Source organism: Diorhabda sublineata, chromosome 8 (assembly GCF_026230105.1).
Source record: "Diorhabda sublineata isolate icDioSubl1.1 chromosome 8, icDioSubl1.1, whole genome shotgun sequence".
NCBI lineage: Eukaryota > Metazoa > Arthropoda > Insecta > Coleoptera > Chrysomelidae > Diorhabda > Diorhabda sublineata.
In genome coordinates this window covers 14,805,630-14,833,344 of record NC_079481.1, presented here as the reverse complement: position 1 = coordinate 14,833,344, position 27,715 = coordinate 14,805,630, and the positions used below count along the sequence as shown (strand labels likewise).

General features: G+C 33.1%; 1 protein-coding gene across 6 annotated transcripts in view; it reads right to left on the bottom strand.

The window, feature by feature from the left end:
- LOC130448472 (complexin) overlaps positions 1 to 27,715 on the bottom strand; it is a 535,599-nt gene that overhangs the window by 97,160 nt on the left and 410,724 nt on the right. Inside the window, exon 1 of one of the 6 annotated variants that reach the window (XM_056785887.1) lies at positions 8,968 to 9,018. The exons of the other annotated variants lie outside the window; for them this stretch is intronic. Within the exon in view, the coding sequence (XP_056641865.1) occupies positions 8,968 to 8,980 (13 nt within the window). The 5' untranslated portion in view covers positions 8,981 to 9,018. Of the gene's footprint in view, positions 1 to 8,967; positions 9,019 to 27,715 lie in introns of those variants that run through there. 6 annotated transcript variants of the gene reach the window in all.

The window sequence follows — 27,715 nt, the reverse complement described above, 5'->3', positions numbered from 1 at the left end:
TAAATTAGGACCATGTCCTAGAAAGAAAGAAGAAGAATCCTGTTACTGTCTGATATAACTTTGCTAGTGTAATGAATTTCTGCCCATATGGCTACCATATATTTTCTTTCCGTTCGATTCGTTTTCATTTTAAAAGTAACGGATTGTTATTAAATAACTCATTGCACTTCACGAAATCAAATTCGAGAATGTTATTCAATTGCTAAATTACATTAACTACAAATAACAAAGAGTCATGAATTTCCCTCGATATATATACTTGAACATAATTTTCTGGATCATAACAAAAGGCGATTTCAAAGCATCAGATATAGCGCCATTTATCATCCATTTACTGCAGTTGAATGAGCTTTTGATATAATGTCAGATTTACCTAACAATTTCGTATAGTACGGAACCAGGCTTTATTATTATTATACAAATATAGCAGCAGCATGAAGCTTATCGTATTAATTTATTTATACAAAGGTTTTAGACAATGTTATAACAATTATTCTATTAAAGCTGTCCAACTTTGTTATTTTAAACGAGAAACTTGCCAAATGAGATGAATGTTTGCTGGAAAACTCAACGTACGAGGACAAGAACAACGAAACATTCCTATTCAATGTGTTTCTAAATTAACGCGCCAAACTCCTACAAGGTGGTGAGTGAAATTAAGTGTTACTTCCAATCCGTCCATCGACCATTTGAAACACATAATTCATAAAGTTATAAATAACTATAGAGCCTTAAGCTGTGTCGATACCTCCCAGAGATGCCCCATGAGCAGAGCCGAGGGATACCTCGGAAAATTAGAACCGACAAGGCTTCCTAAGTTCGAACTGATTCGAAATAATGTTTTTGCGGATGGTTGATACACCATCCGTTGCATAGTGGATCGAACCAAAATCATATTTTCTATCATATTTGAAGTTATAAAATCCCTAAAAATACCCTTAAAAACATCCCATCCTAAATTCCCCCACTTAAATTTGTGGGGAAAACCCCTAAGTTGGGAACCCTGTCTACTACCACCCGCTTTACATCATATCCGTGAGGGATTGGAACGAAGTTCGTCCGCGATTTTCTGATTCCTGTCTTTTGGAGTACTGAAAGAGTCTAGAAAGTACTTTTGATTCGTTGAAAACTTCTTGATTTTCTTTGTCCTGAGTAAATGAGATTTTCCAAAGACAAATGTATGACCTGGTGCAATTTTTTATTCCTGTCATGGTCAGAGAATGATATTCCATTATCAATATTTTTTGGCATCCAAAATAAAATACGTATGAACATTGTTAAGATCTCTTTCAATAACTAGTTTCAAAGTTTCCAAAAAAGAACCTTTTTCAAGAACACGTATGTAGATTGATGTAAACTATCGTTCTATAAACATGGCAGGAACCAGAAAAGCGCGACAGGAACTACAATTTGTTTGAAAACAATATATTATTTTTTCCTTATATTTTCTCAAGAAAATGTCAATGGAAACTCAGGAATTTACTATTCTCTTCCAGTTTTCCAAACGACAGGAAGTCAAAAAACACGTAACTCCGTTTTTTCTTATATCAAAATTTTTATATCATTCTAGCCGTGGAGCTAATATTTTAGCTTTGAGTTTAAGAGGATACAAGTCTCTCACTGAAACTCTTTAATTAGTGAGATTTGACTTAAGACTACTACTAGACATTGGTGATGGCGGTGGTGGTTTCTTTGGATTTTAGAACAGAAAAATGTAGGTACTGCAGCATTTGTTGATGATAGCTCTTTCGTTTTTTTGCCAGCCCGATGCTTGTGTGAATTGGCTACATAAAAGTAGCAATTTTAGTCTGATCAGTGAGCTCCCTTTATATTGTTGAATCTCACAACTGTAATTCTTATTTCCTCAATACCAAGATGAGAAAAATACTTATTATCCTTGAGAGTTATGATGTTACATTCTACCGTGTTTTTTGTTACTAGATGAGAATTTAGGTATCCAAATTTTGATAATTTTGGATGGAAATATTGAGTTCCCCGCAAATGCAGGAAAAAGACACAAATAACTTTGTTTCTTATTAATGTTATCGCATATACTACCAAGACTATCTGCTATCAGTGATCCCAACTCTCAAAAATTCATCTTTCTAAAGCTCCAATCGAAAACCCCATTAAATAGCTAATTTCTAAACAGATGTAACACAAAAACTCATAAAGACTTCATAACATGCTAAAAGTCTAAATAGGAAACCTCGAAACTTGATACTGCCATTTGGCTTAAAGCACTACGTGTTAATTTATTTTTCTTCTTTATTTGAAATAAAATAGTTCAAATTTTTTATTGTAATATATATATATATATATATATATATATATATATATATATTATGATTATTTGTTTATGTTATTTGATATCAATAGTCTCTGGTCACTTAGATGATTTTCATTTACGTACAAAGCAAGAAATTTTTTTTGGTGACACCTCTAATTTCCATAAACCTGCATCGATTTCAATGAAATTTTGACAGCATGTAGAGAATAGTACAAAAAATAAAATCTACCATTCGCCTATTTGTGCGTTTGAACTAGGGGTGAGTTACACCTCAACTAGGGTGAAAAGTTTTATGTTAAAAACCACAGAAATTGATAGAGGTCTAAATTTGAAGCAAATAATGTTCCTGGCAGTTTTTTTTTAAATAAGTAGTTTCTTAGTTACCCACGATTAAAAACTTGATTTTTCTTGAAAAAACCACGTTTTGAATCGATTTTTCATGAATAACTCAAATACTTTTGATTTATCTGAAAAAAATGGTTTTCTTAAATTTGCTTTAGACATAACACAAAACGAGGTATGATTTATTGAAAGTTGAAAATTTTTATTGAGCGAAAATTTAATAAAATTCAACGTAGAGTAATGGAAAATGGTCAACTTTTCGAGGTAATTGCACATAACCTTTTCCAAAGTGCTTTTAAACAGCTTCAATATGAGAAAGCTATGGCCAAAATAAAATAGATTTATATTTTTTTTGTAGAAAAAATCAAAATTGCTCCCTTAGCAATAGTACCCAAGTTGCACTAAAAATATAATTCAGTGAAGATTCATTTAATTCGAATACTGATAATGATTTCTAGAAGTTTTAATGATTTAGAATGCATAAATTCGAAAATAATTATGCTTATAGTCGAAAAATCATTATCAAAATTTTTAAAAATTTCCAGTTTTCTTTAAAACTTCTGAAAAACTATGAGATATACATAAAAATTGATAAGGAACAAAAAGTCAGTATTTTTTTTAAAAACATTCTGCTTTTTCCAGTTTTCTTTGTAACTTCTAAAACAACTGAGACTTGACCTCTCAAATCGTACACCAACGTATGACTGATACCATTTTCCAACCTTTAAACGTTGCTTTTCAAAAAATAGAGGGTTGATGAAATTTTAAACGTTCATGAACTTATGGTATATAAAATTTTCATTTTTCATTTTTCAAATTAGTATACTTAGATATTTCTTTCTTTATAGTAAAGTATAGTACAGAACTACAATTATAAAGTGAAGAACCTTTTTGTTAAAAAACGCGTGTGCCAAAGCCAATTTCATGGTAGAGTCAGAGAAAATTTTATTTAAGTTCCTCAACAATGTTTCCATTAAAGATAGATAATCCAATTTCTTGGTCAGTCTCTATTTCTCGCTATTTAAATGACCCCACTGGATGCAAAAGAGATAGAAAACTCAACATTAAACCTACATTGTCAGTTTATTACAATAGAAAATTTTTGTCTATGTTTATTTATTTATGAAACAAAAAGTCGATTTTTCTACTATCGAAACGTCGAATTAATTTGAAATATTACACATCTACTCGTATTGAAGTCCAAAAAATACGAATTGTGAAGAAAATTGTTTTCTCTCATCAAACCAATGAAAATATCCCAAAACTGTCAAGGTGTGCTTTGCTACGTACTTTTAGAGATATGATAGGTGTTGAAAGGAAAAAAGGATTGTACCTTAAAAAAAAATAAAAAAATTTTGGACCAGAAATAGTAGACATTTGAATATATATTATATAGATGAAACGGTAAATTCTAACAATGCTTCCTACAAATTATGCCGTCAAACAACTGTCTGGAATATGCTCTCTGGTAATGTGGACTTCGAGTTTTCTAGATTCATGAAAACACTGATTAGTCTGGCATCTAATTCTTTTCCTCTCAGGTGTATTAAGAATAAGCAAAATAAACCCTGGTCCACTAAAGATTTACGCAAAGAATATGCGATCTTCATTTCACCTAAGGAAATTTTCGGATAGTGTCTTCCTCAAAAATTACGTGAAACTATACAGAAAAATTTATCATAAGACAATAAAAGCTGCCAAAAATATTTATTATAATGGAAGACTCGTCAATTCTCGTAATGTTTCTTAAGAAACGTGGTCTATTGTGAATGATCAGGCTTCTTCATCGAGCATAATCTCTACTTTGACTGATAACCTTAATAATTACTTTGGGAATGTAAACAAAAATTCATCAAATTCTGTAACTCCTTTTCATGAACCGCTTTCATCCTCTATCTAGAGAAGGAGATAAAAATTAAGCATCGAATTATCGCCCAATTGCACGTTATATAAGATCGTGGAGAGATTGGTCAATAAGATGCTTTTATTATTTCTGTTTAAATATAAAGTATTTTCTACCCATCAATTTGGGTTTTTAAGTAACAAATACACATTCTCCCTCCTAAATAATGTCTACTCTAGCCTAAACAGCTATCACTCCCCTATAAAAACTTTTTGTGTTTTTTCTAAAGATTTCGATTGGGTTAATCAAGATATTTTAATTAACAAATCCTTGGGAAAATATGTCTATAACACCACCACTTATTATTACCAAAGAACTGAATTATCCACCTCCCTAACAGTTTATTATCCCCTTATTGAGTCACATCTTCGATATACACTTCCCTTCTGGGATCCTTGTGGTGCACCTCAATTTGAGCGATCCTTCAAACTACAAAAGAGAACTGTTAGATGTTCATTCGGACTCAACAGCAGTGCTCACTGCAGGGACTTCTTTAAAAGATTGAAAATTCTGACTCTTCCTTCCTTATTCATCTTTGAATCCGTTTGCCTAATTCGTGAGCACACTTCTCCAATTTCAGAAAGGCTTAGGAGCACGACCTTCACCTACCTACTCCACGCTCAGAATCTTAGGATTCGTTTGAGATGGCTTGAAAACATTTATCCATAGATAAATTAGAGATTATCATGTGGAAATGGTTGCAAAAAATTTGCACCTGGATCTGTTAATGTTATGGATTACGCTCTATATTTCAGCCGGTGTATAGAACACTCACAAACCTCCCAACGGAGAGAATACCAGATTACAGATTGGCTTGCTACAAAAGATATTGAATCCAATGAACAAATTTTTATTCACTATATCATAAAAATTATTATATGAATATGTAGTGAATAAAATGATGAGAGATCAAAAAGTAATTGCCACCATAAGTTTCAATAAAATTTATGGAACTATGTAGAGAACATGTTGTGAAAGAAAATGACAACATATGGATTCTTGCAATGAAATTACCATCGAATTCGTAGTTGTGATGCTGAGCTGTTATTGATGAAATTGAAGATGATATAGGCGATATAGCAAATTAGAATTATGTTAACTTTTAATTGAATTTTTTATATGTAACAAAAATAATATCTAATGATATTGAACTATTTATTACTGCCACCATAATCTTAAGAACTATCACAGTTTATAATAGCGATATGAATTAATGTATTTTTTCGAAAGTGAAATGCGTGAAAACTCACTAAGTTGACATCTTATTAATTAAGTTTTTTATTTTTAAAAGTTTGAATGATTTTTGGTTTCGAATATTGCAATAAATAATTGAGAGCAGAAGTGAAAGCGAAGTTGAAAATGTGCCTGACGAAATTACTGACGCAGTAGCTGCGGCTACAAAACAATTACTTCTCTAAAAATCAAAGTTAAGGTACAAAAGTATGTACTGTTTATTCACTATATGGATGAATCTGACGAACTGCAAACCTTCTACTCTGTAGAGCATCCACAGTTAAAAATTATGTACATCAACGTTTCCGAAGTTTATCTCTTATCTTATCTATTTCTGATTGTTCCTGCGGCCGTTAATTCTCTTAGATTTGATGATAAAGAGACAAGAGAAGAGAGATAACAAGATGATCTTTCTGCTCAAATACGTAGAATATGGGAAATATTCTTTGACACCTGTAGAGCTCGTAGCCATCTAAGTATGATAATAAAATTGGCATGTATTGCTATGTGATTCTTCATCAAATTACTTTATTGAGGGCTATCCATAATTAGGCAGAGGAACAAACACGGATGGTCTACTAGTAGCAAATTATTTTGTCAAAGAACTTACGGTTTTGTTCACGGAAGCAATAAAATGACACTTCGTTGGGACTTGCCGATGAAGATCCATATAAACTTATAATTTTTGGAACAATAAAAAAAATAAGAGTGATACCTTCAGAGTTACTAGAAACGAAGGGCAGGAATACTATCTCGTACATACCAAGAAAAAATAATATGTATTATTGCTTTCCGCATTGCATTAAGGGATGAAAATTCCAGAAAAAATAGTAAACCAATGATAATTGTCAATTATAATTAATCCAAAGCAGGGATCGACACTTTCGATCGACTAATATGAGGTATAACCGTAAAACAAGACGATGTTATATGTGTTTATGGCGCGAGGAAAGTACATAATTGAATCGCCCTCCCCCCTTTAACAAATCCATGGATGGAGCACAGAATAAGCATTCCAAGTTTGCATCAAAATCTTCGCCGAAATTTTCCTGAATTACTCAAGATAGATGCGGTTCTTCACGAGAAAAAACGTACAATTTGTTTCCATTGTCCAAGCAAACCAAGGGGTATTACCACAACCTATTTTGTGCAGTGTATAAATGCAATGGGCGGAATGCATCGCGGAAATGTCTAAATGTAAATGTACTAAATGCGCGTCAAGTCAAAAAAAATAATATTTTTTGTGTTACTAGATATATAAGTGAGGTTTTTTTATAATGTCCCTCATTAATAATTTACGATAATATAGTAATTACGTATATCAAATTTACTATAGTATTCTAGGGTTGAGAGATAGAACGTTAGATATAAAGCAAAGAAATCAGAAGTCTTCAATGGAAAACATATAAACAAATTGATTAGAGAATCCGAAAATGAAATACATCTAATACCAAAAGTGATTTAATGAAAAATCACAATATTGAGGAAAAAGTTTCAGCAATTATTGGATTAGAGGGTGCGTGAAGACAGGAAGAACTACTAACAAAGATGACAATTGATTCTGTAAACGACAAGGAAGAATTGCTGTTCGTAATAATAACAGAATCGAAAATACACTATGAAAGAACATTTCTTTTAATAGGGCAAGAAAATTTGATATCATAAAATCAGTATTTGTCATTACTACCATCCGAAACTCCACACAAAAGATTTTTTATTATTCTAAAAATGTTCGAATTTATATCATAAATTTAAAGAGACATGGTGGCTGGAGGCTACATGGACAATTCAGTTACAAACAAAGTTGAAATTATCAACGATCCTAAAAAATACTTTAGACTTGTGCTCATTTTTCAATATTAATAAAAGCAAGAATTAGGATGTTCTTAGTTTGATTCTATAAAAAATAATATAAAAAATGTCTTTTACTTTTTTTTATATTGATGTTAATAACTAATCCATATCTATAAATGACATCACCACATGTAATAATAATTATTGTTGAATATTTATGAGAAAAATTCAACTTTTTATTGTATTTTGAATAGAATATGCTTTGTGAGTAGAGTTCATCATTCATTGAGCTCCAAGATTCATTTTTTAAAAAAAATTAAGAAAGTTGAAGATGAAGGTGAAGAATTCAATTGAAAGTACGAACGTTCTGTTTCATATAAAAATTAAGTTTGATCAGATATTACATTCAAATAGAGGAACAAACTAAGAGATGAAGTTGAATAAAGTGTAATGAAACTTATGTAAACTAAACTATTCGTGAGGGTTGATTAAGCACAGTTACATAATGAAAATATCACTAAGATGTACAGGGTGGTCATATAAGAATCCAGAGAGCTGTAACTAATTATTAATCGTATTTTTTGGATCAAAATAACCCAAAGAAAATTGTGCATAACTATTTTATATTTCAATGGGTCTAAAAATCACCTTTAAAACTGATTGTTTACTTTACTTTATTAATTATATAATGATAGATGCGTGATAAAAATTACGTGATTCAGTCTTAGGTTTAATACACATATACGAATGCAGTTTTACGATACTGATTTTTCAGGTGTTAATATTGTATCAATAATTCAATAAATTATGTAAGTGTGAAATCATAAGCAGGATGTAGTATTGAATACCAAATTTTTTGTATATCTGTAATCGAAATACTATCAAATTGCGTTATTTTATATACATACGGTATAATAATAAATGTATATACCCAATTGTTAGGAGATTGAATATATCAAAATTTTGAAGTTAGTTTTTGAATTTACATCTTATTTATAGCTAAATAATCAAAATTAATAGCACAGCGACAAAGTGAAAAGTTATGTATCAACTTTCTTCTCTGGAAATTAATTTAATTCAAAAATCAACTCACCCAGTAATATTTATGGTCAAAAAATTCACTTTAATGAATAAAGGTGAACTTCAATATAGCTTTTATAAAGAACGTTTTTTTTTTATTTAAATATGTTTGCATTTGATTAAAAATTATGAAAGCTCGTCATCCAAATACGAAAAACATCTGACATAAAATGAACATGCACCAAAAATACAAACATCGAAAAATACAGAATAATAGCAGTAAAAAAATCACTTCAATAATTTAAAAATAAAATTCCGTTAAAAAAATCTCCTACCAACTTGAAATAAATTCTTGTTGTCCGCAGGCAAGTCCAAGTAGGCTTACCTAGAATGTTCATATCTCGAACCTCGACCGCAGGACACTAGATGTCGGACTGGTTGCCGTCGTAGCGTGTTTTGTTATCCGCACTACGTTATTCCCCTACCTCTTCCTCCTCGTGACTTCGTGGTAGGAGGAAATCATATAACTTCTGCGCTCTTTGCACCGTTGAATTCTATACTAAAGTTGTATGCCTCTTTTTCCATTCCTAGAGCACTGTAATATTTTCATCTTAGTTTTCTTATTTGAATACGAAGTTCCAAGCTGCAGAGAAGAAATGAGGAGTTTTTATAGTGAGTTGCCGCTGCAGGGTTGTCAAATTTTCCTAATATTACTGATATTTCGAGCTTTTTGTGATATCCTCGATTAATTAACTGAACTCCATTATTTTATCTTTGGAAACTTAGCAGAACGGCAATTATAACGTCATATAAAAAGCGGATAGGAAATCATTGAGCTGTTTTAAATGGTTTTGATACCCTAGCTCAAAGTTATCAATTATTAATTGTAGAGAGAAAAAGACGTTTTTTGTCAAGCAAACACGGTGAAAAACTAAAAATGTTATAACTTATTGTGTTTTAAATTGTTTTTTGATGTAGGTACACACGAAAATATAACAGGATATGAGCTCAAACTAATTCGTTATTCCAGGACTGGATGCAAAAAATTCGGGATTGAAAATAATGCCGTGACAAAAATAGTGAACAAAATTATATTCACGCATAGTACTCGTGATCAGAATTGAAAACACCAAAGCCTAACATGTAACGGGATCACTATTAAGAAATAATTTGCGATGGTTTCATACAGCAGATTAATAATATAAATTACTAGCTAACCCGGCAAACGTTGATCTGCCATATAAATTATATCTATGAGATATTTTTCTAGTTCATTAGAAATAACTAACTCACTTTACGAGGATATATTCAAAAATTCTTAGCTTATTAAAGAACCAAACAAAATTTCAGTGTCAAAATATTTTATTACTCAACATATATCCTCTTAATTTATTACAGCGAACCTGTAACGTCTCTAGATGTTTAAAAAAAAAATTTTTCTTCTTGCTCTGCAAATCAGACCTCCACAGCTTTTATTACCTCCTCGTTGGAAGAAAATTTACGACCGTTTAAACTCCAAATCACGAATTTTTTGCATGACAACATGAGATTTGTATGCATTTGTCCTGCAACAACAAAACACCTTTGGATAGCTTTCCGCATCTTTTCTTTTTAACTTTTTCCCGTAGTGTGGTCAGTAATGTTGAATAGTAAGTGTGGAAATGTACCCAAGTCTCATCCATAGTAACAATTCGGTTTAAGAAGTCTACATAGTTTTCAAATCGAGCACAGATCGAACGCGATTTTTCTACCCTTGCACGCTTTTGATCAACATTCAAACATTTGGGGATCCATTTTGCAGCAATTTTTCTCATGTCCAAATTGACGTGAACTATATTATGAACGCGTTCGTATGAAATATTCAGTGCTTCCGATATCCGTATTAACCCAATTCGATGGTCTGATAAAATCATATCATGAACTGCATCGATATTATCGGGGACTGACACAGAAGCTGGTCTTCTCGATCGGTCATCATCTTTAATGGAAAATTTACCTCTTTTGAATCTTGCAGTACAATTTTTCATGGTCGCATACGAAGGACATTGATCACCAAGGGTATTGAACACATTTTCTTAAATCTGCTAAAGTCCTAGCCCTTTTAAATACAGGTACTTGATGATGGCTCAATACTCCAATTTATTGCATAGCTCTAGTTCACTTTTTTGACGTCAAAATTTACACTGACACTTCTAATAAGTTATTGTTCGTTGATATGGTAACGCAATATTTTGTTTATGCATGGAACTGGACTAGGATAACTAGATATCAATACATCCTCGTAAGTGTGTAGGTATGAACCTATCATTCTCGATCGCTATCTGAACATCAAATCAAAAATAACTATTCATATTTTTACTATTTATTATGTCAGTTGAAGAAATGGAAATTAATCTCGCAGTTCAATGGAATGTACAATATTCTTGGTTGGTACGTCTTTAGCCTGTTCCTTATTGATCGTTATAGCTAATGCCAATCTAATTGGGAATTGGGTGCGTTTGAATTCAATTGGCACATCTGTGAGAATCATAGGGGTTCGTGGCAACAACATATTTTCGTCTTGAAACTCTCCATTCAAAATTATGGTTCCAATAACATTTTTCCTTAAGTTACGAAGCAGAATGATCGGAGATCCAACCTTCAATTTTACATGCTGTGGTGGTGCCTCATTCCTGGCAAATATAATGAATTTAAAAATTCAATTGAATAATCCACACTTCGTTGGTATCGCAAACTTCATCGATAGATTCGTAAGACACCAAGTTCCCAAGCAACAACTGTTGTATCTTTGAATTTAACCCATCGACGTCCACATTTTTTGCTACCAAAATCGCTCTATCTGCCAGCCAGATTTTCATATTGTGTGTATACAACGGGAAATATGTTTTCGATGAGAGTATTTTGCGAGTCGATGATCGTGCAGAAGTCCGTCTGTAATTCTATGCTTCCAGTATTTTCATGTACAGCAACTTTCCCATCGCCAACACTTAGAGAAAGTTTCGGCGGATGGATCCTGAAGCATTTGAACTCGTATATTCACTGTCAGTACTTTTTCAACATTCTGCCACAGTCGCGATGCTTTTAAGCAAGCTTTGATTTCATCAGCGACGTTGAACGTGGAATAATATTAAGTGTTTGTCTAAAATCACCCGGAAGGAGTAGTTGTTATTTATATCCTTTAATGTCCAATGCCTCAAGCGAATGTTTGCATTCGTACCAGATGATAATTTTACATTGTTTCCGAATTATGGCCATTACTTTTTGAATGTCCAATGGCAGCTTGAATGATGAATGAGTTGTATCTTTCTAATATAGTTGCTGCAATGCCTGAAGACGCAACTGCCACTGCGATGCCATTTTTTGATCGTATCTCGGGAAGAAGTAGCGAAATGAGGAAAGTTTTGCCAGTTCCCCCTGGTGCATCCAAAAACAATAAATCCTTCTGGTCTTGCCGAAACTACCAGCACAATGCGGTCGTAAATTTCTGCAATTTGTACAGTATCGAACTGAAGTAAGCGATTAATATATGTATTGAATAAATCAGATGCAACTCGATTCGGTAAGCTAATACCGAAATGACTGATCGGTAAATTCGGAATAGCAATGCAATGATCCTCGATACCAATCAATGCTTCATTGTACATTGCATCATTGAATGATATCGTTAAATCGTTGTACGATCTCGATGCAATATATTCACTGTTCCAGAAGAACAATGACGTAACTGTAAAATTTTGAGTAAGTGAGTTTTATTGCTTAATGGTATCACGAGACCATGAAGCGTATGGTGGAACAGCGACGTAATTGGATTTCGACTCTTGGCCGCTAGAGCGTAGTTGTGTCGTTGTTGAAACATCGGCTGTTTGCCTCCTCCAATGAGGAGAACATCGCCGCAAGTGCCAGTTGAGGAAGTGAGTGCCTAAAAGGAGAAGCGAACAGTATTATTGAGAGAGAGAAAGAGAGAGAGATCTGTTAATAGGGCGAAGAAATCGGGACCAGTATACGTACCTGATCAATATGTTTCGTTGATCAGAAATGCGGAAAACAGGGGAAAACCTCTTCAAGTTAGGGAATTGGGCTATGAAGCTTTCATAGATTCTAACAGAAATACTTTTAAATTATCGGAAGTGAAAGTATTACTATTTGAAAAAGGAGCTGACAAGTTTTTGTTTAAATACAGGACAAATTAAGAATATTAGGTTGAAACCTACATATGCAAGTAAAATCACTCTGCCTGACAAAACAAAAAAAGAGTTTTGTGATAGTAACATGATTTCCCACTATTATAAAACGTTTTATCAAGCTCTGTAAATTCAAATGTGTTTTTTATTTCTTGTTTAGGGGAACTAATAAGGTTCATCATCAGTCATTGAATCTCTGAGATTATTCCGCTCAGGATCGGAAACGTGTAGTCAGTACTATAGCAAATAGTAGACGAATTTCTATTTCTGTGCATTTAAATGTTGCTATCAGTAAACAAACTGTCCCAATAACTGCCGTCTCCACCTAAATTCCTTGAATTGAATAAACCGGAACACGCATGAGATGGTGTCCCTTGCTTGCGGGGCATCCTTTTTTCGATAAAAAAAAATAAGAAAAACGCGATCGGAAAATAGGGATTCATCTTAGATGGATAAAAAATCCAGAGTAATATAATATTTTTCATTATATATCATGACAAAAAAATAATAAAAAGATTGCCAAATAAATTAAAGTTTACAATTAACAGATAAAAAAAGGGGTTGATCGTAGAGGGTGATGCTGTTATTTTACGTAAAAAATAAAAAGAATTAGAGGTGGACTACCCTTAACATTTAGGGGGGTGAAAAATAGATGATGTTCGATATTCGGACCCACCCGATATGCACACAAAATTTCATGATCGGTCAATCCATTTTGGAGGAGTTCAATTACAAACACCGAAATATGGAACACATTCATTTAAAAACTTAAAAATATTTGTATTGAAACAATGAAATAAAATCTTCATTTTTAACTCAATAAACACATTTTCTTATTCGTCATCAGATAACATTGAGCTTGCAAGTCGTCTGCATTTGTAATAAAGGGCTCAACTTGCTAATCAATGACAATGTCTATATTCTAATTTTGGTTTCAACCTTCTCCTAAACATGTCGAGTACACTTTTTCCACTTATCAGGTGTAAATTCACTGATTAACTTCGTGAAAAATATTTTTACAGTTTTAAATGTTTTATTTTCTGCTGCAACAAATTGTTTCATATCTGCCCAGATCAACTCAACGGGATTGGGTTCACAATGGTAGAGCGGTTATCGACATGGTTTTAATGTGTGTTCAAGTTATACTTATTTTGATCCTCTTTGACAATTTCTAAAGGCTTTGCCTCAACCATCAAAGCATCATTTCATCAAAATAAATATTTTTAGAAGTGAGCCATTCTTGAATACCTGCTTTCCTTGCTGGAATTTCCTCGTGTGATTGCACGAAGCATTATCTGATACGTCAATACAATTATCTTGAAGCTTCGGTAAAGTTTTCGAAAACCAATTTTCGAAAAGAGAGAAATATTCAAAACTTTATCAGTCATGACTCATTCTTCCTAAGGAAAAAGATCGCAAGTACGTGAAGGAGAGGATATTCAATGATATAGTCACTACTACAAGGTGCCTCGAAACAAAGTTCACATTGCTTGGGTATTTGAGCAGGTAGAGGTCGGTTTGTTAGGGTTAACTTTAGATTTGACATTCCTGTTTTTTTAACCTTAAACCCGAAAAACGCTTCATCGCGACTAATTTCCCAAAAGCCAAGCTACCGATTGACATGCCTCGCGCGCTCCTCCGAAACGCATCAACCGCCTTTTCAGGGCAAAAATCTGCGCAAATAAGAAGAAATCATCAGGTGTAATAACTGTACGGCACATGAACCATCAATTCGATGTTTTGACTGTTCAAAAACATTTTTGTTTGAACTGATGTGTGAGAGCTCTCGATGTCGTGGTGGAGAGATCTTCAACAATTGGTTTTGGATTTTGAAGCCCGGCGAATCAATATTTTCAGCATTTCTTTGCACCAATCAACGCGAGAATTTTTTGAGCGATTGTCAAATTATGCGATATTCAACGCGAACAACAAAATACAGCATAGTTGTTTTCAAGCAGGACTGCCAATTTTGGACGACCTTCACGAAATTCATCGAAATACTATCACGATTCGAGATGTTACTCCATCACTAAAAATCAGAACGAGTTGATCGATACACTAGTGGTTGGCTTAATCCAAGTGGAAATTTATAGAAATCATCGCAAGAAAATGTTTCAAATAAATTTAACTCAAATAGCACTTGTATGACAACACGTTCTAAGTATGTTCGCAATTAAAAATGTCAAACTTTATGTTGGTTATGTCAAAATTGAGTAGCAGCCCTCGTATTCGTAGTTGTAGCTCTTTTAGATCTTATAGAAACCATTCTTGGGGCTTATATGCAAAATATGTTTGCAGTTTCAGCATCTCCTTTGTATTCATATTTTTCGCCATAGATCTGAATAAATGGTAATCTGACGGTACAAGATCTGAACTAAATGTTGGATATGGTAGAATTCAATATAACCAAATTATTGATTTCATTCCACGTAACTTTCTCAGTATATGGTTTACAGTGTCTTGTCGTAATAAAACCTGGATTTCTCCAATAAAATCTCATACATTTTCATCAGCTGTTCACTGTATACCTAGGCATTGATAGCTCGACAATCTGGAATGATTCCGAAGTACATTAAACCTTAATAATTCTACTAGGCATGCAATACTTTTCACTCGAATCGCCTACTTTTAGCGACAGGTTAATTGTCCTTTTGTTTAATCATTGATTTTCCATGTTCGCGTTGTTTCGACAAAATCTCTCTGAGATCGAATAAGAAAATCGAATCGAAGACAAAATTGCAGTTCAAAATTGAAACAGTGGTTTTGCGTTATTACCACTTAACCAATACTTCAATGTGACCATATCAGTGAACTGATTTCAATCCTATTCCATGCAAAATTCAATATTCTCAAAAAACTGGATAATCGTTTTCATAAACACGAACTTGATGTATCAAACTTTCATCCAAATCTCAAGTTTTAGAAATATGTAACATAGATACTCAAGCATAATTTCTGCAGAAAAAAATCACCAAATTTATTGTCCCCTATACATCTCTGATAAAATAATTATTACACACGTTACCTCGTTCGAACAACCCTTGACGAGGGTAATAAAATGCTTGCCTTTCCTGCAATTAAAAATAAAACATTCGATGCGTTCTATACTCGTGGAGGGTCCTGAATTTCGTCAGGGAGGTATGCCATCTTTTTTATAATAACTATGTGCTATTGGAATTTATACAACAAATCATGGGAGCTGAAATGACACGAATAATAGAACGGTAGGACAATGAGATATTAGATAGGTGAAAAATTTAAGCGTCAAGATATCTGCACAACCCTTTTTCTTTTCCTTTACTCACACGAATAAAACCCCTTCAATATTCCAGCTCTTCCTAAAAACCGTCAGCAACTCCATCTTCTAATAAATTACTGTCCCTCGCTTCAGGATCTCTTTCTACAAAATTCAATTATCCATTCACTTATATTTTACTCTCAATGCCACTACGACGCTCATCAATTTAATCTTCCTTTTAGTAGAAGTGTTCTTTTGAGAGTCATCGACATGAGCATATCATGTAATGAATATGTATCATCTTACGAAGTTTTAAATATTCCACTAATGATTGGAAAATTCATATTACTTTGAAAAATATTCAGAAAAACATGTCGATAGTTTTCAAGGGAAATACTTTCATGTAGAATGAGGATTATATAGATATAAACAATAAAAATAATAACAACTATGGAAACAGAAGTTTTTGAAGAAAAATATAGTGATGGGACTAGATATACTAAATATATATCTGCGGAATCAAATAATTGAAATTAAAATTTTTTAAAATATCCTTGTAAACACTTTGAATAGAAATATAAACTTAAATACAGTTCCATGAACTTTGAAGCAATTTCATAATAGGGAAAACGGTTTTTGTGTATAGGTTGATTTGCCAATAGATTATTTTGAGCGAGAAAATAATCGTCATCAAATCGCATCACTCAATAAGTCATGTGACTAGCTAAGAAAAAATCGATTTTATTCATCATTGTTACCTTCTTCAAGAGCAATACAATCATTACAACGTTTCTCTAACTTCTTGATGCCTTGCTTGTAGAACGATTTGTTTTTTACCTCAAAATAGGCTTCATCGAATAGTCAATAGTCACTGTGGGCAAGATCTGGCCTATACGGTGCATGAGGAAGTGTAATTCGTTCAATTTAACCATCGTTGCCACCAATTATTGAATCAATGCATTGTACTGTGGTTTTTTTCGACACATGAAGCAGTTTTTCCTTGATTTTTGCATTCAAACGATCTAATAGCTCCAAGTAGCATTCTCAATTGATTGTCTTTCCCTTTTGGAGGAAGATATTCCATGCGCATCACAAAATACTGAAACCATAACCTTCCCAGCTGAGTGTTGTGTCTTTTAACGCTTCGGTCGTGGTTCACCGGATACGATCCACTCAGATGATAATTTTGATTCCGGAGTGAAGTGATGAATCCATGTTTCATCCATTTTCACATATAGATGCAAAAAATATGATTTATTAATTGTAAATATGGCCAAACACTGCACTCAATCATCAACACGTTGTTGTTTTTGATCGACTGTGAGTAAACGAGGCACTCACTTCGACAAAATCTTTCTCATGGTCAAATGTTCATGCATAATTGTGAACACACTACCTACTGATATCTTTATGGTCTTAACTATTCACGCAAATCCAATTTACGATTAGATATAACCAATTTGTGGATTATTTTGATGTTTTCTGGAGTAACCACCTCAATTGGACGATCAGAATGTTCCCCATCATGAAATTAAGGACATAGTCTTTTGTAATTTGCTACTTCATAAACGTCACACGACTTATCGAGTGATGTTATATATTGGTGGTTCTAATTATACAAATGATCTATAGCAATTTTCAGTTTTGCTCTTCAATATACAAAGGTTAAAAGTCCTAAGCACTATGGGACTTCGTATAATTTATTAGTCCTGGTTAATAGCGTCATAAATTTATTGTATTTTCAAAAAGCTTTTCAGTGATATGTACATATCGGTTCTAATATATTACAAAGAACAAAATCCAATCAAATTATCTACTACAAATACTGATCTACATTAAAAACCGCTTCTGGAAAAATGTCATACAAGTTGTTTTTAAACGAAACGGATATTAGACGAAAAGAATTCAGAATCGAATTGAAATTCGAGTGTTTGTATACAACTTAGAAGTGTTCTAACGTTTCAGAAACGGCACAGAATCGTGATTTACTCGAAAAACCCTTTTAGACATAATGAAACGTTTTGAAATTCAAATGGCAAGGGCTATCGGCATCCGAAAGAAGTAACAGGCAAAAAGAAGATAGAAGAGATCGATGAGGAATGTTCCACGGAAAGATTAATTCCTTTACATTTACCTTTTGTACGAGTTCTCATCTAAATTCGTATAAAAACTAGGTGCTACAAAAAGGTAGAAAAACTATGATATACAGAGTATGTCAAAGTTGAATGGTAAATGCTGGAATTTTTAGGTTCAATTACTATAATGTGATTTTTTATTACTGTACTGTTTGAATTAATCAAGAAAACATGTTTTCAGGTCTGTACTATGTCTCAAACCGCTTTAAACTATTATATCTGCTTAGAAACAGGATGCAGAATTCATATTCAATACTAAGAACGCATTTGACTGGTTTAAGAGCCTCATTATTTCTGCGTATTGGTCGATGGTTATAGTGAAATGTTAATTTTCACGTGGAAAGTATAGTGGTAAATATAGATAATTGTTTTGGCTGAATTTTTTTTAATAAGAATAAAATATTAGGTACAAAAAACATCAATTTCAAGTTTGATAAAGATTGGTATATGCCAAACACGCTTGTGTTTGTGAATACTTATCGAGACTTGTCAAGCATGTGAAAGTATCGGAGGAAAGGGCAACGTTTCAATGTCTACTTCGTCGTTAATATTGATACAACAAGTAAAACGAAAAAACGACTTTTAATCCTCTGACCGGGACATCATTCTGTACCCTCTTACACGGAATATCAGTCATAACGACCGCTATGTCTGGCGATTTATTATTAGCTGTTTTCTTTTTCTGGGAAATATAATGTTTGTCAACCGATGTTTCCTCTTCAGCAACTACTTGGGGTATTAATTTAGGACAAAACTAGAGCGTCAAAATGAATTTATTTTTCAAATAAGAAAAACAATCATTCTAGTTACGTGACTAGTAGTTACAGTCTTACAATTCATTTGGTAAGGCACTAATAAGATATATGAGAACAAAACATCAAAAAAAAAACAGTAAACCAATGAAATCACATAGGTTGGTACGAAAAACCACTTATGAGAAAGCAAATGTCATCTCAATAAAAAAATAAAAAGGGAATCAACATTGTTTCTCAATAAAATCACGTCAATCAGCAAAAATTATTCCAATCAAAAATGTAAAAAGGAAAAAGAGTTTCTTGTACCTTCATACACAGTTTTTGCAAATTTTTCTTGTACATTCAGTACATACAGGTTGGCCACACTTTATGTATATAATATATCCTGCCTTCCTATTCTTTTAGTAAGGGCAAAGTCGGCAATAATTCACACTACGTTTATCTGCTCGAGGGGCGATGGAAGATGTTTCTTGACGTGGGTTTGAAACCCAACTGTCAATATTTGTTCGCAGACGTCTTTATGATTTTTATTTCAATTTAGTTGCCTCTTCACCTGCTTCTGAGATGATCTTCCTCAGATCTTGGGGCTTATTAGGTATTAGCAATCTCTGCTGAACGAAATTGCAAATCAATCCGAATGCCACCTCTCTCTGCATCTGAATTATGTTCCAGATGGAATATCGGTCATAATGACCTACTAGGTTTCAAAGAAAAATTTTTCACCACTGAATTACGAAGCTACCAGTGAACCAACTGTCACAGAACTTCACAGACACTACCGTCCTGAGCATATTCGTCGAATGACGGATATTCCGGTCAGGGGGTTAAAGTAGATTCCGACTTTACAACTGTTTCCAGACGGTTTTAGTTGACTCAAACGTTCGATCTTCTAAAACAAAATGTGTTACTGCTATTTTGGATGAATTTCGTTTTGTTGGTGCATGTTATAGTACGCCTCTGTTCTATTATGTTGTAACTATTACGTAGTTGAGTTAAAAGCACAACCTCAACCCGTTATTGGCCCAATAATAGGCTCATTCCAACAAACATTGGAATTTGTCAGTGATTAGTCGATCATTATAACGAATACAAGTGGGCGTCTGTTGTAGTTCGTAGTAAGCGCTTGTTGAAATAAAAGCAGCTATTAAATGTCTATTGTTTATGTATTGTTTTCAAAATCGAATCATGCGAAAATATATAGAATTTTGATATAATGGAAAACTATGGAAATTTAGCATTTGAGCTTTTTGTTCAATAAGACATATTTTTTCAGCTTTTATTATACAAATCAGATGTCTGTGGTAAGTATAAAATTTGTTAGTCAAAAATGAAATATATATTTCTCCAATCCTCCCACAAAAGAATACTACAAAGTATTCCTATGCTAAATAATCATCACTGACTTTTTTCATAAAATACTGGTAATTCGGAACTAGAAATTGATAAATGCTTTATAAATGCCATTAGTTTTTTGTAATTTTTAATATTAATATCTTCTTCTGTAGAAAAGCAAGCTCTTACCATTGACTACTCAGACCAAAGTGATGAGGGTTTAATATATCGTTTTTTTTAAATATGCAAGAAGCACATTTTCTGCAAGATGTACACTTTTTTTTTATCGAAGCATCAATCTTTAAAACGATTATAACTAATTTTATGTAGTTTCCTTGATTTAACCTTTAACCGCTACCTAGCGGTACCTCATACCGCCAGTGTTGTATTTCCCGCCTTAATTTTTGAAATGAATTTTTGCTAACCTTGAGACTCTCAGAACCTTTCAAGTTTACGTTGATGAGTACATTACTAGGTCAGTGGTATAACACGTGTAAGTTGGGAGCGATTTTTTGAGACATATCGGGGTGTAGCGTAACGGCTGGAATTTTTGTTATAGTTTTTTTATTTCTCGTTTTTTTAGGGTTTTTCTTTTATAAAGTTGTCACAGAGGGCTGGGTCGTCGTCGATGCATCCGGAAGATCCAAAATTTGAGCAATGGTGCTTGAATCAACTAAAGAAAGACAATAATTTCATAAGTGATAAGGGTGAATGTTAGTTCTCTGAAAGTGAGCATGATACAGAATCAGAGTAATCCGGAATTGAAGAAGAATATTAGGAAGTGAACAATGAACTTGAAGAAAATCTTAGAAGACAAGATTTTTTTTACGGGCGTGAGAAGGTAAATGCTACGAAATGGTCAAAACGCCTCCAGCTAATTCTAGAACAAGAAGTCACAACTTAGTGAAGAGTTTACCCGGGTTACGAGGTCCAGCAAAAGCATTCGGAGAAAATGCAAGCTCCCTGCAAGTATGGGAACTACCATTTAGCGCAGATATGCTGCATGAGGTTGTGCATTGGACAAATCGTAAACTTTCTCAAATTCGGATAAAGTACAAGAACCAAGACCATTCACCATTGAAAGATGTAGATGTTGCTGAGATGAGAGCTTCTATGGCGGTACTTACATGAACAGAAGTTTTTAAGGCAGGAAGAGAGAGTTAAGAAGGTTTTTTTGCTACTGATGGCAGTGGAAGAGATGTATTCAGGTGTACAATGTCAAGAAGAAGGTTTTAAACTTTATTAGTCTCACTGAGATTTGATAATGACACGGGTAGAGCAGAGAGAACTAAGGAAGAAAGAGCTACTGCTATTTCTAGTCCCCTTGTGTGGATGAGAGCCTAGTGGGTTTTAGAGGCGGATGCGGATTCGTAATGTACATGCCAAAAAAGCATAATTGCCGATTACAATATTTCCAAGGAAGGTTAAGAAATGCGAAAATTATTCTTCTTGTAGGAGGACTCGCAGATGGCCCATGGCTGTTTTCCCACAAATGATGAATATGTGCTCAATTAATGCCTACATTTTGTATCAAAGCTATAAGAATTACGAACCAATAGATTGCTCCAAGTTCCTCAAAATACTGACAAAAAGTTCAATCATTCCATTCATTCAACACCGATATAATGAAAACCTTAGATTACCAAGAGAGCTAAGAAGTCGTATGGAGTGTCTAGTGCAAATATTAGAAGATCCTCAATAAAGAGGTTCAAACAATGAGCGACTGCAGACTAAAAATACATGTTTTTTATGCCCCTACAAATTGAAGCGGAAGACATTTTTTGTTTGTCGACTATGTGAAAAACCAATTTGTTTGGCTCATGCTAAAAGAATTTGTAATAATTGTATACATATTTGCCTATACAGAATTCATTCATTTATTTTGTTTATTTAAAATGTTTATTTCAGCCTTTTGGTTTCAATTTTGCGATTATTAATAAAGAAAGAAAAAAACAAATGAGGTAGTTTAAATTTTAGAAAAAAAAAATACCATATATTATGTATAGCGGTATCTCATACCGATGGTAGTGAGAGTGTGAAAAATTTTCAGCGGTTAATTATTATAATGCGAAACATACAAACAACATTGAGGGAAAAAAGCATAGTATCATTCACGGAATCCAGTAGACAAAACTTTATTGAGTAGTTAACCCCAAAAAGTAAGAAGGGAAGTGATCTGATATAGGAATCAATTAGTTCTTATACCCTACCCACCTTATATAATACCCTACAGGTGACAATGAAAGGAGACTAACCCATTTGGAAAGCCAATGAACAAATCAAAAGACACTCCCTCCTGACGTTATGTAGTATTCAGCTTAATCAAAATTGAATTAAGTACTTTTAAAAATATATATGAAGGCCATAGAAAATACGATGACAACGTGACAACTGCTGAGAGTGAAGCGGTTGTAGCAGTCATATTCGAACAAAGGCCTTCATTTTTCCATGGACAACTATTTATAAAGTCTAAAGTTTATTTATCAAATAAAATAGTAAACCAAAACAATGATCAGTGCGTGATCAGCACGTGAACATCCCGGGCTAAACACGGAGCGGCATCGTTATTGGTCCAAATCAATGGTAACATAATATACCACAAATAAAAAGCTGCGTGGAAGGGACGTGCGTCAGATAGCTGAAGAAGACGTTAGATCAGGTGTAGTACAGGGACGGCATCGTATTATCGTAATGAGTGAGATTGTTTATATTTGTCTGTTACGTAATTTTCTTATACATGTCTAACACGGAGACAGATGATGAAGTTGTTGACATTGGCTATACCCCACCCAAGAAGAGAACTTCATTTTAACGCTACCAAAAAACAAAATATTGTGAATATTCATAAAAATGATAACAAGGCAATTGATGACGTTATTTCCAAAACGGCAAAAATTTCGGGAATATCTTGTTCAAGGTTAAAAAGTGGAACAAAAACATTTTGTCCTTGATGTGCAAGTGAAAAAGCCAATAAGCCAATCAATAAGTGAAGATGACAAAAAGTACGATCTTAGTTTAATTAGAAGTTTGGCATGCTTAACCATGTCAAAAGCCATCGATATGTCTAGTGTGATTACTCTGGATTCCTAATATTTTCCATAGCTTCAGTCCTTACGCTGGTAACATAAACCAGGAGTTAACTGGTTAATCTATGTGTAGGGTTGTTTTGATGGTCGCTTATGATAATAGCAGACTCAAGACATCTAAAAAGTTACTGGTTAACGATTTTCTCCATCATCTTGGCAATGTTGAGACTAAAGCATTTGGTCGGTAGCTGTTTGCAGAATTCTTCAATACGATTGGTGGTATTCCATCTAGGCCAGTTGAAGCCTCTGAAGTTTTGCCACATCTCGGTGTCCAAATTCTATCTCTTGCATCGGTCTACCAACCAGGCATGCTGGGTAGTAGTTTTCTGTGCAAATCAAAAGTTGAATTTAAAGCAAACATGCAACACATCAAGTTCGCTTTCTCTTTTGTGGTCACTTCGATTGACACATCTTCTCCAGTCAATGGTGGAATTTTTTACTCACAACTGTATCTGCAACCTAATTAAAAGTACTGTTTTAAAAAAATTGAGTTTATATAAATTAAAAGAATGAAACTATACTTCTAATATCCTAAAAATTACAAAAACATGGTCTCAATTTTTGAACATCTGTGTTAATAACAATTTGCGATATAGTCAAATATAATGATACTTTACTCTTTATAGTAAGTAGCAGTCTTATTGTTTATTATTCATCTACCCATTTTCCCTGTTCTGTGCCATCCTTGTAAAATTTCAGTTTAAGATTCTCTTGAATTTTCTTGTTCTACCTTGTTTCTTATAATTTCTTTTTATATTTTTATTATCTATTTTATTGTTAGTCAAGTTTTGCTTCTAGTGATGGAGCTGTTATTCTATTGTGTATGTTCAGTTTCACTTTTTCAAAATATCTTTTTCTTATTGAAAAGTGTTATTACAGTTCCAAGATATTCAAAAGTTGTGACTTGTTCTGTTCAAGTTGGAATTTCTGAACACTGTTTACACTACCAATACACCAACATTCACAATTACACTGCCTAACGCTCGTTTTTTAAACTGTTTATCTTCAGTTTCTGAAGACGATAACTTGGTTATCAAAACGCGCGTCAGACAATGTAATTGTGAGTGCTGGTGTATCGGTAGTGTGACCAATCTGTTCAGTTTGTTCTATCTGTCCTTCTTTTTCTGTTTCTGTCCAAATTTAGTACTATTTCACTGGTTTTTGTTTATCATTAATTTTTATTTACAGTCTTTCTATCTCTTCTACTGCTTCTATTTATCTGTGATTTTCTGCTTGTCGTCTGCAGATAGTAAGCAGTAAGATAAGTAAGCCTTTCTTAATATGAAAATATCAACTTTGGTTTGTCTTAATTCTCTGAATATTTCTTGTTCTTCTTTCAATTTCTTTTCTATTTCTTCTCTTTGCCTTCATTCTATCAACCTAGTGTTTGTCTTGTAGAAAACTGATGTGTTTGTTTCTCTTTTATTATGGATAGGTATTAGTAAATTTCCTCCCCTTCTTGTAGTATTATTTCTGACCTCCATACTTCCTTCATCATCTCCCATATCCATGTCTTGCCTTCTCCCAGATATTGGACCAATTCTTGATCTATCTGCACCTATCGCCCTGTTGATCTCAATTTTGTCTCTTCTTCATAGCTGATTTCTTCCCAATTTGTATCTTCTCTTTCTTCCTCTTCTGTCATGATTTATGTTTTGTCTATTTCTTTCTTGAATCTCTAATCTAAGTTTGTTTTCTATATCTGAAAATCATTTTTCTTTTTCTTTGATTCCAATTCTTTGATACTATGGCAAATTTTTTGTTATTATTATATTCTTTATTCAATCACTCTCAGAAATCCTCCAAACTTTCCTGTTCCCCTTCTTTTCCTTTTTTCTTTACCTTTTCACTTTATTTTATGTATTCTTTTCTATGTTGATGTTATGATGAATGTAGAATTTTTAACTTTCCATTGGAAAAACCTTTTACTCTGAAATTAATGATGAAAAACTTGTCCAAATCGTTCTAACTAAGATTGATATATTCTATAATCGAAATAAAGAAAAAAATGATTAGTAAAAAATGGAATTTCATTAATCGTTTTTAAGTAAATTATTTGTTTTCGTGCAATTTTCGTATAAAATAGTTCATTATAACTTTTTCAATTAATTAAATTAACTAGATATGTTGCATTATATAATGATAAATCCCGAAAAACTATTCTTATTTCTATATCCGTGCGACTAGAAAATTGTAATTGATTGAATTTCTTTTTTTTTTTCTTATTCTTTTTGCTTGTACTAGACGCTCCCATGCGACAATAACAGCCTAATTGACAGAGGATTTTCCTTGATAATAACAAAGCTCATCAGAGGAAATTGAAGAGTATAAGTAAACAGAGGCAATTAAATGTGTAGAGTTCAACACAGTTGAAAGAATTTCAAAAAAAAAACAGCGAATGGTGGTAAATTAACACAATTTCCGCAATACCACGATTTCAAGTATTTGCGCTTCGTTGGTAATTGCTTCTAAAAACATTTCTTTTTCTACCACTTTGAGTTATAAATTTGGAAAATATATCGGAAGCAAAACGATTGATGTTGCTTATTGTTTTCTCTGCATTTCAATAATGAAAGTTTATTATTATTTTTGTTTCTTTTTCTGAGAAGAAGAATAACAAAGTATTATGATGAAAAAAAAAATAAATACGCAACCATTTACAAAATAAGTTAGACTAGATTTTGAAGTAAGTTAATTAATTAACAACCATTCATAAGTCATAACAATAGGCATGAATATGTCGATTCCTGAAGAACTTTTAATTGTCCGAAAAAATTCGTCATTAACAAGGTGATTTGTGTATCGTATAACATTAAAGAAGCATATAGAAATAATGAACCAAGCTTATATTTTTTCCGATTCTAATTTCATCTTTTCAAGAACAGAGATACCTTTGCACCCAATGCTAACTTTTGTTAACCCGTTCGCTGCGTAGTACGCCTAATGGCGATGCCCCCACTATGTGCGTATGACGCCATTTGGCGCGCCAGTAGGTAATATTAAGGTTACTAGAATAATATAAGGTTTGTGTCATGCGCATGTTTTTGTAAACAAACGATTAGCTGCTACGTCATTATGTTTACATTTTTGTTTTGTTTATATTTTTATGTCATACAGAACTTCATTAACATTATGTTCGAGTTATGAGGATGTGTGTTATCTCTTGCTGATCTGGCTATACAAACGAATATATTTCTAACTAACCAATTTACTCACAAACCTTCTATTATTTTAGTAGCGTTGAGTAATATTCTTTAAGCTTAGTATTCAATCAGCACCGAGCGGAGGCGATAGTATTGTGTACGCACATTCTTAAAGGTCTATTGCAGGGGTTTTTAAGGTCGCTCGTGATTTGGTTTATTTTTCTAGTATTTACGGTTTATTTAAATATGAGTGATATAGACAATAATCAGGCGGGTGTTAAGAGACGCAAAGTGACAATAATAAATCCACAAAAACTTACTTCTGATGAGATGGAAGAGTTATTATACACTTCAAACGATGAAGATTTAAATTTTGATCAAAATTCTGATTATGATGTTTCTTCAGAAAGTGAAGAGGAGGAAGATAATGATGCGTTTAATATTTCAATCTGTTGGAATTTTCCGCAGCGTTTTAGTGTACTTATGGTTAAATAAATGTTTTTTATAACTTTTTTTACTGGCGATGATACAATAGACGAAATAGTGGACGAGGTAGAGCGCGTTACATCTAACGATACTGAGGTTTGGAAATATGACCTTTCCATTTTTTCCATTTATAGAAACCAATCAAATGCTTGTCGACCTTCCAGAAGATTACTTATGATTACTTTAAACTTTTTGTTGACGATGGTTTTCTTAAAAATATTGTAACAGAAACAAATAAGTATGCAGAAAACTTGTTTTTATCGAGGGGTGGTAATGAAAGGTCACGGATTTCTCTGATCACATGAGTCGAGGCATAAATATGGTCTTAAATTTTATATATTGACTGAGCGAAATGGATTTATATTGAAGTTCGCCGTTTACATCGGTCAGATAGATGAAACGGCTGGAAAAGGCCATGCCTAGAAGGTTGTTCTACATTTAACAAAAGATTACCTCAATAAGGGACATTCTATATTTATGGACAATTTCTGCAATAGTTGTGAGTTAGCTCCAACCTTACTAAATAATACAACATACCGCACTGGAACCTTACGGAGTAACAGGAAAAGAGGAAGGAAAAAAGAGGGGTTGCCAAAAACAAACCTTTACCGGTTGTAAAATATAACAAGTATATGGGTGGGATAGACCGGCAAGATCAGATGATGTCTTATTACCCTTCTCTAAAAAAACATTATATTGGTATAAAAAGCTTGCTATTAATATTTTGCAGCTTCTCTCTCTAAACATGTACCTGGCAAAATTCAGGCTGTTGACGCC